Here is a 14,658-nt window from a genome sequence, read left to right as displayed (position 1 = left end):
ATTTATTTAAAATTATATTTATTTTATAAGATTAAACCCTCCAATCTTTTTACCAAAAAAGTTTATATTATTTAATTTTGAACATATTTTAAAATAAGAATGATACCCCACTTATAAAATGGAGAATCCATTATTATCGAGTTTTTAGAATTTAATCATTCTATAAAAAAACTACCAACTAAAAAGATTAAATAATATAAATATTTAAATATATTATATAAATTTAGTATATAAATATATTTATATAATTAAGGAATAAAGAGTTAAATTTTAAAATATAATCTCATAATAACTTGCGAATAAAAACTCAATAGTTTGATAGTAATTTACCCTATCCAAGAAGTACTAAACAAATCCATAGACCATGCCCCATTGGGAGTATTTCTTCCTCTCCTTATGCAGAGTACACAGTGGTCCTACCAAAAGGCATGGGTAGGTACAGAAGTTATTGTGGCATGGGTAGCCGATGGCTCAAGTTTCCTTGAAGCACCATTTATTACCCTACAATTCAGAATGCCTACTCACAATAAAAAAGCAACAACCTGCTACTCACCTAACCCAAGTTTCTATCTCCACAACTAGCAAAATATGATCAATAATCCAGTGCAGTCGATTCTAGACATACTTTTACTTGCTACCATATAGTTCATATAGTTCAACTTCTTATTACTGCCTGCTTCTGAAAATCCTCAAATCTTAAGTAGCCTAAACATTGAAGACAAGAAGCGAGATGTATATATGATCATTGAGGGAAGTAATCATTTGTTGATTAAAAAGTAAATTTCAGTAGCATGCAATAGAATTAAAAGATGTTCAGAACACGAAACATAACGTTTTGATCAGCACAAGTCTGCATGAGATAGGAGATTTTTCCAATTTACATGATAGAACAATAACTATAAAAGTCATCAACCACATACCAAACATCGCATCTCTGACATGGCTTTGGAGCACAAGGAACGATCATTTGTTTCATAAGTGAATCTTTATCTTCCTTCTTCTCTTCCTTGGGAGGCCCTACGCTCAAAATTGTTGCACACTTTCGAAATTTCCTGACTTTCTTAATGATCTTCACTGGATCAGCTTCACCAATCACGGTCACTGTCTTCTTCGAAGGGTCAAGGACGATAGAAGTTATCCCTTCAATTGTTGCAATTAACTTCATCACCTTCTGCCTGCATTTTGAACAGCGCAGCTCCACTGACACTATAGTTTTCTGCACCAGAAAGATAATGTCAGATTCCTCTGTACTTTCTCCCAGTGTCGGTGTAAGAACAGCTATATATTTATGCCATATCAAATATCCTGAAAAAGTGCTGCAGACTGTCAGTTTTAAAAAGAACATGCCCCAAGAGATTCTTTGCGTATAAATAGAAGAATAACATATAAAACAAGCAAAAAATTATAAAATATGCAACTCCGAGCATAGATAACCTTGGACATTTTTCTGACAGCTACAGGAAAAAAAAATTATAGTCTAGTGGAACAAGATGGTACAGAAGGAATGGAAGGGATTCAGAATGCTATATATAACTTTATTTTTTCACTTAGCATGTCTCATCATGCAATAAAAATTATATACCACCACATTTTCTTTCTTTGATTTTGGACCCAAAAAGAGAGAGGAGTAAATGTAAGTAGGTGATAATAAGTAAATGACTGTCAGAAGGTTCTTGATTGGATCAACTGTTACCTCCGACATGCATTGAATGCAAAATTTACTTGCTAATACTTTCAAGTTATAACATTACCATAGCCTATGATCTTCTCATATAAGCAACAAGTTAATTTCCAGATTTCACATCCCAGCATAGCACATCCTTGGGAAAGAGGGATGCTAGTCGTACAAACCACATGAGAAATTAAGAATAGAAATTATGTGAGACCTAGATCTTTTCCCATGCCCACATATAGACCAGATTCAGCAGTCACAGGTCATGGCTCCTTCAGGTGAATATGTCTAACCATTGTATTATCAAGGAAACTTTCAGCTAAATATGTCTAACTACAGAATTGAGATCTGCATCAACAGTGTAAATATAATCATGCATTAGTCTAGGATATTTTTAAGAAATAGAAATAATAACCTTGAATTAAAAGTTGTTGTGGCCTAAAGGGCATCAAGCAGTCCCTTAATTTATCAAAAGAGCTTCAGTGGGCATTGCGGTTAGCTGAATGAGTACATCGTACCCTACTTCTGCCACCTTTTGTCTTTTTTGGCTGTAAAAACTTCAGAAGAGGTCCTAAAATGTCCTGCTCTTACACAGATTCACTGACTTCACAGAGTAGCACCTCATTATCCAGCACATGGTACAGCTGCCACTGCTGTCAATGTATTGTGACCGCTGTGTATTCTATCTGGCCAATCAAAACATAACTTCACAAACCTTCAATCTTAGCTGAGATCCTGATCTGAAACCATGCCGGAGCATCAGTATTCAGTCTTGCTTATCTTCATACAGTCGCACTGTAAACTATGAAATTTAGTAATCCAATTAGAACCTTAGGTGTCTAAATATATCACATGTAAATCACTGCAATGATAAAACTTCCTTAAATGCACATGTTTTCCAAAAAAGAAAAGAGATCATAGAAAAATAAAAACACAAATCGAAGCATGGACATGGTATAGACACATAGTTGCTTGTAAAGAAATACTTCAAAATGATTTTAAAAAAGCCCAAAATGGCACCATTCTGCAGTCAATGAAATTTGCCTACAAGATCTACCAACTCCATAAATGTGATACAAATTTTAAATAACTAGATGTTTCAAGAAATAACCATAATTTTGTATGTTGACTTGGAATCTCCATCAGAGGCAAAAACAGAAGTTGAGCACTTAACCGAGCAAGAATTTGCTCATCCAAATACCAGTACTTATGTATAAGTTACAGCTCAGGTAATCATAGCTGAAGCTCATGTGGCACAAAAACTTAATGATGCCAAATGGATAACAGAGGTTATTTAGTGTCTGGCCTAATCTCATTTATCAACATTGAGAGGTAAATCTTGCCATTAGAGTTTCAACACGTCCAACATGTTCAACCCAGTTAACTGAATTTGTAGATCATGTGAGCTTGGGATGGAATGGCACCAAAAGTAGTTGACATATCATTTTCCCAGTAGAGCTCAAAAGTGTGTCTTGTCACTTTCTATCCTTCACCCTCATTAAATTCCCATCAAATGACAAAACAAAATAGAAAGCTGAATAATTTACACATCAAACATCCGTGAGAAAGTGGAGATGCTTGTAGATATTCAATAAAATCATATACAAAACTTTTCATAGCACTCTTAAAAGTTTAAGGTCAATAAAATACAATTTAGACTTCAGCAGTAATACTAAAGAGCATTGCTTAGATACAGGCCCATGGATGCAATGGAGATTAAACACATTTAAGTTATATGAAGGGGAGAAATGAGTGGTAGACCTGAGATGACATGTTACAAAGTGTTGGATTTAGCATTTTCAGACCTCTCTATAAATGCAGCTCTAAATGGAGTAAAGAGCCAAAAAAAGATCCATGTAGCCAATCCCAACTACATTGGATTGAGGCTCATTGCATTGACTGCAGTATTTGAAAAGAATTGGTAAATTTACAGTAGCTGCAGCTCTAAATTGAGTGAAGAGTACAAAAAAGATCCATGTAACCAATTCCAACTACATTGGATTGAGGCTCATTGCATTGACTGCAGTATTTGAAAATCTATAGTAGCTGCAAAGCACACATAGAGTCCAATCTTCCTTAAGACCTAAAGAGTATCTGTGAACAAAGAGATAAGCACCTCTAATCCTAATATTTTACAAATAACATAGATATATAAGTGAAAAGGTCACACCAACTGACATTCACATACCGATAGTCTTCAGTAAAGTAAGAATGCTCCAGAGTCTTGTTGAATGTCACTTTATAGTTTCATAGACCTCCATACTAGTGTTGCCTTTCATATGTTTTGTTTCCCCCATCTGAGCATAGGCGTTTAGTATCTTCTTGTCCTTTTCATAATAGGTTTCCATCTTTTTTAAGGGCTTCAAATCCAAGTCGATGAAATTCACCTACGGAATTTGCAATAAAAATGGAATATCAAACCATAGGCCAAGATATGGTGCTTACTGTTTTTGAGACAAAGCAATCAATTGGGGTGAGATTAGTATAAAATAGTACTACCTCCATGAATTTGACCAGACACAATAAAAGTTCTGAAGATCATTGGATCAGAACAAAATTAGTGTGTGAATCTCACAACAGTCCTAACACCAAAGACCCTTTAGACACCAAGAATGGCAAATGGGAATCTCTCTCTCTTTCTAACATGGTATAGTGTTGCTAGAACAAAGGTATCTTAGCAACTTCATATCTAGTATATGATTTAACATAAAAATGAAATAGCTTAAAGGCCTACCTTGTAATCAAAGTTTTGGTTGGTTGATTTTATGTGTATATGACCATATGGAGACCCAAAATCCCCATCGTCCCTTGGTTTAAAACTGATCATCAAACTACAGTCCTTAGCAGTTGCAGCTATTAAATAATCCTTTACGATCTTCAAGCTTTCACTCAAAGGAATGGAATGCAAGGAGGCATATCCATGTGGAACTCTTGCTTCATCAAATTCTCTACATACCATGCAAGGCTGAGAAATAATGTTATAATAAGCATGAATTGCCCCTTCAATATCAAAATTATCTAGCTTCTGAACTTCAAGAAGCTGATCCAATACTTGAGAATTATAAACAGTCTCAGCAACAAGCTCTATGAAACTCCTTGTACGCAAACCATCATCTGCCTGGATGACTTCCTTCAATGCGCTTTCAAAAGCTTTTCCAATCACAATACTAGTTTTATTTGTGCCACCACCCAAGCCCCCAAATATAATAGAGCCATTTAAGAATACGCGGAAATTGTTCTGAGGGGTACTATAGAGATCATTGAGAGCTTTATATATTCTTTCCTTGGAACCAGAGAAAATATCCAACGGGTCATATTGGCTTAACTCCGATATCTGAAAAAAAAATGCTAGAGTGAAAATGAAATAACAGAGAGAAGGCCTCATCAATGAGGTGCCTTTTTGAAACTGGTATTAACAACACTAATAAATAAAACATGAGTCCTATCAGAGCGGACATGTATGAAATGATTGCTGACATAGTAACTAAATTCATAGCATTACTATAGTATAGGATAGAAGAAGTCACCTCATGTTGGCGCAATTTCAGGACTTGGTGCATTCTAAAACGAGTTGTGCTTCTTTTGATGGCATTTTTTTCAGCTATGAATCTTGATAAAGGTAGAAATCCACATTTGGGCTACTCTATGCAAACAAATAGGTAAATTACAAAGCCTATAAGGAAAAGACAACACTCACAAACGAACAAAAACTAACACCAAAATGAGAAGAACTGTAACAAGCATAAACTTGCATGCCGGTACCTTTATCTCAACAGATATGCAGGGGCCAACTTTAGCAGTACCTGGGATGAGAAAACAGAATAAATTACCACTTCTCAATATTATGCTAAAAAAATAAAATAATACACTTATAAAAAATTAAGTTATGGGAACTTTAGACCTGATTTAACAAATTTAATTGCTCAAAATGTTCATTAAATGAGATAGGGGCTGATGAAGATTTTCAAGTGTCATTCCAGGCAAGTTACATTCAGTTGTAAGCAATATAGTGAGGACCATGCACATACTGTGTCCTAATGTTGCCTCAAAACATGAAAGAGGACGTGGTTTCTCTTAATGATAACAACTAATCAAGATTCAAGCATCAAAGCTTCAAAAGAGAATAAACAGAACAGGCAGATCAAAATTGAGGTATTTGTGTATTATGGACTAACTTAATACAACAGATTGAAGATGCTTTTTTCCTGACTAGCTAATTGTGACAAAAATGGAAGATATAGTAACTGTACCATCAGAATTGCAAGGTAGAAACATGTCAGGACCAGTTTTGACAATTTCTATTAAAGAAAAAAAGATCTTGGTAGTTACCATTGGGAAATAGAGAATGATCAGTCATCAGGAGCACAAAATCACATTTTGTATCAACCTTGGCAGCATCAACTCGCCAAGCAGGACGCTGACAAACCACTTTCTTTTCAATCGATTCAAGAAATTCGCTAGATGTTACGACATGCATCTGCCAAATTCCAAGCAGATCCACATCAGAAATCTTAATCAGACCATTAATTGTCCTCAAATTGAGCAGGAAAAATGTTAAATATAGCTTCAACTGTTTCACGTTCGTTAGCAACCAAAAACATTATCCAAAATGTCATACATATATGAAATCTCTGTATATCTACATTAAATGAACCTCGACAAATTATGAAGAAACAAGAACGAAAAATAATGACTGCACATACACCAAAAAACAACATAAGCTTTATGAAAAAAATAATAATGATGAAGGAAAAGGAAAAGAAGAAAAAGCATACACCAGCATCGACGTGCTTGGGACCCAACAAAGGGGTCATGACATGTTTCACATAATGCAACTCCGCCAGTTCTTTTGTAGAAGATGACACTAGCTCTTCTGACTCTTTCCATAGCAATCTTTCATGCTCTGTTAATACTGTGTGATCCTCCAGACAATGTGAAGAGCCGTTCCTTGCTGTCTTTTGTATTCTCATTACCTTCCCAATCTGTCTCATCATTACATATTACAAATCAAACAATATACAATTTATTCTAAAAAGGGAAATAGAAGGCAATTCACTTCCTCTACTCTACCCTAAACTTTTCATATACCACATTAGCTAACAAGGAATTTTCACCAATAAAAAATTGTGAAACTTAAGTGTGGGGCAAAGGAAAAGCATAAAGTCGAAGAACATACAAAAAGGGGAGATGATCCGGTGTAAGAGAGGACTAGATTAGCAGCACCTTCACCCCTATAAACCCAATCAGCTGCATCCTTCTGCTCTAACTTCATCTCCATTTGGTAGATTCTGTGAGCTCTCTGCAGTTGATTTGCACAATTTGATTACTTCACCAAATAAACAGACAAATAACAAAAAAGAGTAAAAAGAGAAAAGAATGTAAAACTTTGCCTAATTAAGACAAAACTCTATGATCCAAAAATCCAACCTATCAATGGCTTTCAAACCCTAAGCCATATGCTCACACACTATCCTTATCTCAAAGAATCGCAATGACAGATTCAAATTGAGATCTCACAATAAAAGATGTTTTCTCTTTTTGCTTTACTCTCTGAGAACACCACAGAGCTGAATTTAAAAGGAACAAATTGCAGATTGAAGTGGAGAAAAAGGGCAGAAACTGATGCAATCACTGAAGCTTTACTCGTTGGGAAAAGAGATCTTTTCTTAATTCAATTTTATCATCATGGCTTACACTATCTACAGTTAACCTGTTGGATACTTATCACTGCTGTGAAATATGTGCCTTGTTTGGGTTAATCATTTGACTTTCATAATATGGAAATCAGTACTTGGATGAATTCACAACGATAAGTGTGTAGGAGAATGCAATCTTATCATGATCTAAACCCAAAATCCAATTGATATTTAATTGCAAAAAGGTAAAGGCATTATGCCAAACATGAGCGTAATTACGGCTTGCATAATTATGTATTTTGGCTCATGGTCTAAATCCCAGTCCTTGAGAAATGGCCCAAGTATTGATTGGACTCAAAAGTCTCAAATAAATATAAACAGTAAATAAAACGGCAACTAAGGAAGACAGCAGCTTCGATTTTTCTTCCACATAGACCACACAGAGCATTGAGGTTCAGAGCAAAAATAAAAAGCACTTTTTAGGGGGGGGGGGGGGGAGAATAAAATCATCATTTTAGACGGAACTAGAAAAAAAATTTTGTTTTATCGTTTTAGAGCTTTTATAACTAAAAACTATGAAATTTTATTTTAAATCACTTTTTAATACCCTCAAACTAACACATTTAAGAAAGTGATTTTCTGGAACCCTGCCAGCAAAACCAAACAGACCAGCATCCAGTCCATCATGAATAAAAACACAAACGTACAGAATATATATATATATATATATATATGAATTTGAGCCCTATATTTTTCATTTTGATTTATGATAAATCAGATTTTAAAAAAGAAGTTTCCTGTAAACCATGACCAGTAAATAAATTAATATTGCTGCAAATATACACTACAATTACATTTTTTTAAAAAAAATAAGCCGTGAACTAATACTTCAGATAAGCAAACTGACTAAAAAACACACACGTGAAAGCAAAAGTAAAAATTATTAAATTGCAGCTGTATGACCATGAAAAACCATAAAGAAGGGGAAGGAGAATCAAGTAGCTGATGCCTTGTCATTGAGTTGTTACAGCAGAAGCCTTTTCTTTAATTGCCTTTATTTCTGCCTATGCCACCACCCACCAGATAAACATTGGTTACTGATTAAATAGATAACATACAACTGGACCCAGCTTCTCATCCCAGCTTCACTTGTCAAAATTGAGAAGGCATGGTAAGTTTGTTGTTGGAATTATGTTGTAATATGTGAATAACTGTTGGGAACTTGGGAATGCACCACACCTCAGCAATTGGTGGAAATTCATGTGTTTCTGTAACAGGCAGGAGTTCTTCAGTTTTCTATTGGCAAGGATTAGGAATGATACCGGACAGGGAACTCATGAAATTAAGGATATCCAAACCCAAACCCAACTTTACATATATATATAAAATACCTGAACCCAGCCTAAACACAACTAGGATATAGCTTTAACTGCCTGTATTCATCCAAGCTCTTTTACTGCTAAGCATATAATATCTGAGCCTGCATGAGCCCTTTTTTAAAAAAATCCTGAAAATAATTATGAAAATTTAATGTTACGGGAAAATGCTACTTAAAACTTCCATTAAAGACAGAAATGCTGCTGAGAATTAACCAAAATTAATCAGCAGCACGATTTTGAGTCAGTTTAAGAGAATTTGTAGCTTCACGTCAAGTTAAACTAGAATACACACAAGAATATTTTATGATTTACATAATTTCTTTGAAGTAGTAATTGTCTGTCAGAGAAAATCCTCTGTTACAATATCAATTACAATTCCATTTTTACACAGTTTAGAACACAGAGTTTCAATTTTGTATATACACAACTAGAAAACGCGGATTTGAATAGTAAAATTATCATCTAAATGGTGAAGCAAACCAAATATATCTCACGTGCGGGAAATGTAGAACTAAGAAATAACACAGATTTTTTCACAGTAAATTAGAACAAAACCAAAATATACATAATAAATTAATTAAATTGGATATAAAATAAGAAAAAAGAAAGCGAAAGATCTGCGAACTGACCTGCGAGGGGCTTTCTTTTACGCAGCGTCGTAAGATGACGCTTTCCGGTGCAGCGGCGAGATTGAGAGGCGGGGGATTTTGTGCAGAGTCGAGAACGAGAGAGGAAAGGACGAGGATTATGCACAAAGACAAAGACAATGAGTCCGTGAGAGAATCGGGATGGCTGAGGGGCGAACGGCGTGAGTCACTGTGAGCAGTTGCCTGAATGAGATCAGAGGGAAGGGATCAGTTGAGAATTTAGGTATATAAAATGCATCGGCTTAAACGACGTAGGAATAACATTTTTAACTTCCATTCAATTTTTCATGGAGAATAAAATCTGCGAGAGATATTCTTTTGAGGCTAACAATAATAATTTATGAGAAAATTGAATGTGTTCTTGTTATTTTGTAGCCATGCAATTCTCCACTCTCCGTTCGTATTGCTCAATTATTAATTTATTTTTTAAATTAATAATTTTATCTTTAATATATATTAAATAAAAATATATTAAAATATTGATAAATTTAATATCTTTAAAAAAAAATTATAATTTAAAATAAATAAAAAATATAAATAAGTATATTTTTATAGAATAAAGTAAACATATAATTAGTGAAATTATTCTTAAAAACTTAAAAAAAAAGAAAAGTCATTCGTACAAAAAGTCGAATATCCACTCATGTTGTTTTTATAGTTCACAAAAGAATAATTCTTTAAGATTGTGACTCCTCATTTATCAGTGTTGTATTATAATTTTGAGATAAAAATGTTGACATCGTGTGCCATGACAAAGATATGATAAAAAAATGTTTTGTTAAAATGAATTCAAAGATAATGTTTATTAGGGAGAAAAGGCCTAAGCCTTACAATAGAGCACCCCACAAACACAGCTTCTTCAATACAAAGCGTTCATGATCCAAACAGAGATAAAACAAAAAGTATTTAGGTAAAAAAGCCTATATTAATCAAGGCTCGAGAACTAACAATCTAAACGCAGTGCCGTTCTTGGAGAATGAGAATATAAATCTCCAATTTAAAATAATTGTTAGTCTTTTAATTAAAAAAGGCGATCCAAATTTGAAAAAAAACAACAAAGGAGACAAACCGGATCGAAACTCCAAAAGTCATTACTTTGTCACCTTTTCTGACAATCCATCAGAGCTCAGAGTGTGTAAGTCTCCAAACCTATAGAAAAATATAAAAACAACACATGCAAAGAACCCCAAGATAGCAATCCATCTTCCTCCACCGATACCTATAGCTGCTGCAACCACAAACAAAAAAGTTATTTACACTCCATCTAACTGTGAAAAAGAAAAAATCCATAATTGAGTAATGGAGGAGGCCCCTTATATTATATCAATTGTCTGGCTAAAAACCCCTCAATGGTTGTTATGATATTATGTATTAAGAATATAAAATGTGATCGTCGTCATAAATTTAAGAGATGAAATTTGATATATATATGAAATGTGATCATCGTCAATTGGAAATTGAGAAAGTAGAATCTAAAACCTCTCAGATTTATTAAGATACACTTACCACCAGATTAAGTCTATGAGTGCATGTAAATATCTCTTTTGAAATGAGAGATTTACTCAGATGTACTTACCACCAACTTAAGCCTCTGAGTGCATATAAATCTCCTTTTTTAAAGTCTTCTTTTCGAGGGTATTTATTACCTGATGCACATGTCTATGAAGTTCCTAAACTACCCTCTCATGCGACATGAATGCCATCCTTTCTGCCCAGTTTAAATGTCTTTTCTCCACCTGTCTCGTTAACTTTCTATTCTTTTCCCACCCTTCGCAAAAACGACGCCGTTTTTCGAAAGGATTGTGGCCTTGTATTTCAGCCCGTTTCATGTTTTTCTCTTCTTCTCGTTAATGCACTGTTGTTCACTGTTGCTCTGGCTACCTTGGTGTTGCTCCCATGGAACAATGTAGTTTGTGAGAGCACATCTATTCACGGAACTCTATTTCCTCTGTTCACTTCTCCTTCGTGTCCTTCTGTTGTTGTCCCCTCTGAAACCCGTATTTTATTTTCAAATAAAAAATTATTATATCATATGTGTTGAGTAGTGCAGTTGAACTCCCCTTTTGGTTTTTAGTGGCCATATATTTTTATGCATGTATCTAAACATGCATAAAAATATAGATAGTAATTAAATGCTGCTATGCTATGGCATTTGCAAAATCTAAACATGACCGATTCCAATTCGTTTATACCCATGTGATAGTATTTCAGAATCATACTCTCTTACTAGATAGTAAGTTATCATTATTCTCTACTCTGCCCCAAATTTAATCAAAATTTTTTGAGGATTCTATTATGTATTGATTTTATGTGCGGCTTAAATCAACAGTCAATAATTATTTATTATTAAAAATTTTAATTTATTGTATGTATTTAAATATATAAATATTGTAATTTTTAATAAAAATATATATATTATTAAAATGATGTTTTAAAAGAATTATTTTCGATATACAATACATTTTTAATAAATTTATTGCATTAATAAATTGAAATCCGCCCTGAAATGCTATTCCCCATCTTAACTATAGATCACTATAGGTCATATTCTTTTACGTATATCTTGACTCTCATATTTTTATTAATTTAATTTTACATATATTTTATTAATTTACTATATATATAATTTTTTTATATATTTACCAAAATTATACAATTGAAAATTTAATAATTTATTTGCTTTTGTCTTAGTTTCATGCATTTCTAGGATTTTATTAATTAGATTGCTGCGTAGATTGGTTTATTTTTTAAATACCAAATAGTTTAAGAATAAATGATAATACAAGAAAGAAAAATATGATGTATAGAAAGAGAATGAACTGGCATAAAGACATGTACAACAACAAAAGCAAGAAAAAGTAATGCTAATTGTTGATTAGTTTAAGGAATAATTGCCAAAAGCATAAACTTTACCATTTTTCACACTATCTTAAGCTATTTTCTTCACTAATCTACCTGAATTATGCTTATTTAATTAATTGCACTCCACAATAGACTAATTTTATTAAACTTTTTTAATTTTATTTCTATTATATTTTAGGCATAAAAGTATGGGAGATTTATAATTTAGTCCCTGTGTATTGTTATTATTAATAAGTCAGTCCCTATATTTTTAGAAACCTATTAAAACATCCTTATGTTTTCTTTCCGTCAACGAAATAGTCCTTCCGTCCTCTTTTCCGTTAAAATTAGATAAAGGATGAGAGAGAAAATTTTTAAAATCCAATTTTACCCTCAAGTAAAATCCTTTATTTAGTCCTTGGATATTGTTATTATTAACAAGTTAGTCCTTACATTTTCAAAAATCTATTAAAACATTTTTATTTTTTTTCACATCTATTAAAACGTCCTTATCATTTCTTTTCGTCAATAAAATAGTCATTATCTTTTCTCATATCTATTAAAACGTCCTTATCATTTCTTTCCATCAACGAAATAGTACTTTCTCATCATTTCTTTCTGTCAACGAAATCGTCCCTCCTTATATTTTTAGAAATTTATTAAAACGTCCTTATCGTTTCTGTTTGTCAACGAAATAGTCCCTATCTTTTCTCACATCTATTAAAATGTCCTTATATCTATTAAAACGTCCTTATCGTTTCTTTCCATCAACGAAATAGTCATTCCTCATCGTTTCTTTCCGTCAACGAAATTGTCCATCTTTATATTTTTAGAAATTTATTAAAATATCCTTATCGTTTCTGTTTGTCAATGAAATAGTCCCTATCTTTTCTCACATCTATTAAAATGTCCTTATCGTTTTTTTTTGTCAACGAAATAGTCCCTATCTTTTCTTTTCTCCTCCTCCTCCTCCTCCTCCTCCGAAAAAGAAGAAAAAGAAGAAGAAGAAGAAGAAGAAGGAGAAGGAGAAGGAGAAGAAGAAGAAGAAGGAGAAGAAGAAGAAGAAGAAGAAGGAGAAGAAGAAGAAGAGAAAGAAGAAAAAGAAGAAAAAAAAAGAAGAAAAAGAAGAAGAAGAAGAAGAAGAAGAAGGAGAAGAAGAAGAAGAAAAAGAAGAAAAAAAAGAAGAAAAAGAAGAAGAAGAAGAAGAAGAAGGAGAAGGAGAAGAAGAGAAAGAAGAAAAAGGAGAAGAAGGAGAAGAAGAAGAAGAGAAAGAAGAAAAAGAAGAAAAATAAGAAAAAGAAGCAAAAGAAGAAGAAGAAGGAGGAGGAGAAGGAGGAGGAGAAGGAGGAGAAGAAGAAGAAGAAGAAGAAGCAGAAGCAGAAGGAGAAGCAGAAGCAGAAGAAGGAGGAAGAATTGATGAAGAAGAAAAGGAAGGAGGAGGAGGAGGAAGAGGAGGAGGAGGAGGAAAATAATGGGGGGTAATTTAGTCTTTTACTATATTTTTAATGGCAAAAATAGACGGAATGACTATTTTGTTGACGGAGAGAAAAGATAAAGACGTTTTAATAGTTTTCTAAAAATACAGGGACTAACTTGTTAATAATGGCAATACTTAGGGACTAAATTATAAATCTCCCTAAAAATATTTATAATTTTTTATTTAAAATTTAGTTTGTATTTGATTTAAGATTATAATACTAGTTTTTCTACTCTTTGGGTTTTGGGAGGTGAATTTAATGACTTTCTGGAACCTTCAGAAACTACCAGTGGTAGTGCTCACGCTTCTGGATGGTGTTTGCAGTTTCTAGATTGGATCTCGAATATGAGATTAATTGATTTGGGTTTTTTCAGGCCTACTTTCACTTAGTGGTGAGGGAAATCTGATAATACTGTGAGAACTGTCCGATTGGATAGAATTTTGTGCAATTTATCTTGGAGACTTCTATATCCAACGGTTGGAGTGTGCCACCTCTTACGGATTTGCTCTAACTATTGTCCGCTTTTGCTATTAGTAGAAACTTCAGTGAATAGTGGGCAAGCAACACCATTCTGATTCTAGGTTGTGCGACAAAAATATCCTGATTATAATGATTTTGTATCGAATTGCTGGCATTCAAATGTTCCTTTGGTTACCGCTTCAGAATGTATGCAGAATAACTTTATAAGTGGAAAACAGAGATTTTTGGATTTATCCATAAACGCAAATGTTGCCTCTTATGTAATACCCGGCTAGACTCCGGTACCGGAATTCCTACCGTCCGGTGGAATCTCGGGTGTCGGAAGCCTCTAGTAGGGTAAAATCATGCTTCTATGAAAGGTTTTAATGTGTTTTATGTTTGAAGTATGAAAGAAAATGAGTTTTTGCATGAAAATAGCATTGGAGGAAAACCCAGGTTCGGCCGCCGAAAGTCAAGTTCGGCCGCCGAACATGCATGCGTTTTGGAGGCACGTTAGGCCCCCGAAAGCATGAGTTAGGGAAGTTT

At 33.6% G+C, this 14,658-nt stretch overlaps 2 protein-coding genes across 8 annotated transcripts; both read right to left on the bottom strand.

The window, feature by feature from the left end:
• Nucleotides 1-300: 300 nt before the first annotated feature.
• On the bottom strand, nt 301-2,078 carry LOC122723726 (heavy metal-associated isoprenylated plant protein 43-like). Of its 2 annotated transcripts, XM_043956927.1 has the most exons (3): nt 1,752-2,078; nt 921-1,305; nt 301-705 (listed from the first exon to the last, which is right to left on the bottom strand). In XM_043956927.1, exons 1-3 carry the CDS (start codon nt 1,810-1,812, stop codon nt 690-692), a joined length of 462 nt encoding a protein of 153 aa, XP_043812862.1. In that variant the 5' UTR covers nt 1,813-2,078; the 3' UTR covers nt 301-689. The 2 variants fall into 2 exon arrangements, with proteins under 2 accessions (XP_043812862.1, XP_043812861.1); XM_043956926.1 differs by lacking the exon at nt 301-705 and having other exon boundaries at nt 740-1,305; nt 1,752-2,076.
• LOC110615744 (inositol-pentakisphosphate 2-kinase) lies at nt 740-9,675 on the bottom strand. Of its 6 annotated transcripts, XM_043956923.1 has the most exons (12): nt 9,317-9,675; nt 8,700-8,815; nt 8,318-8,576; nt 6,849-6,971; nt 6,448-6,654; nt 6,002-6,149; nt 5,435-5,475; nt 5,200-5,310; nt 4,407-5,006; nt 3,861-4,059; nt 2,088-2,474; nt 740-1,216 (listed from the first exon to the last, which is right to left on the bottom strand). In XM_043956923.1, exons 4-10 carry the CDS (start codon nt 6,948-6,950, stop codon nt 3,907-3,909), a joined length of 1,362 nt encoding a protein of 453 aa, XP_043812858.1. In that variant the 5' UTR covers nt 6,951-6,971; nt 8,318-8,576; nt 8,700-8,815; nt 9,317-9,675; the 3' UTR covers nt 740-1,216; nt 2,088-2,474; nt 3,861-3,906. The 6 variants fall into 6 exon arrangements, with proteins under 6 accessions (XP_043812858.1, XP_043812859.1, XP_021613504.1 ...); XM_043956924.1 differs by lacking the exon at nt 8,700-8,815; XM_021757812.2 differs by lacking the exons at nt 8,318-8,576; nt 8,700-8,815 and having other exon boundaries at nt 2,088-2,467.
• Nucleotides 9,676-14,658: the final 4,983 nt, after the last annotated feature.

This window comes from Manihot esculenta, chromosome 5, assembly GCF_001659605.2.
Source record: "Manihot esculenta cultivar AM560-2 chromosome 5, M.esculenta_v8, whole genome shotgun sequence".
Classification (NCBI taxonomy): domain Eukaryota; kingdom Viridiplantae; phylum Streptophyta; class Magnoliopsida; order Malpighiales; family Euphorbiaceae; genus Manihot; species Manihot esculenta.
The sequence above is the reverse complement of the archived record's forward strand: the minus strand, read 5'-3'. Positions and strand labels throughout refer to the sequence as shown.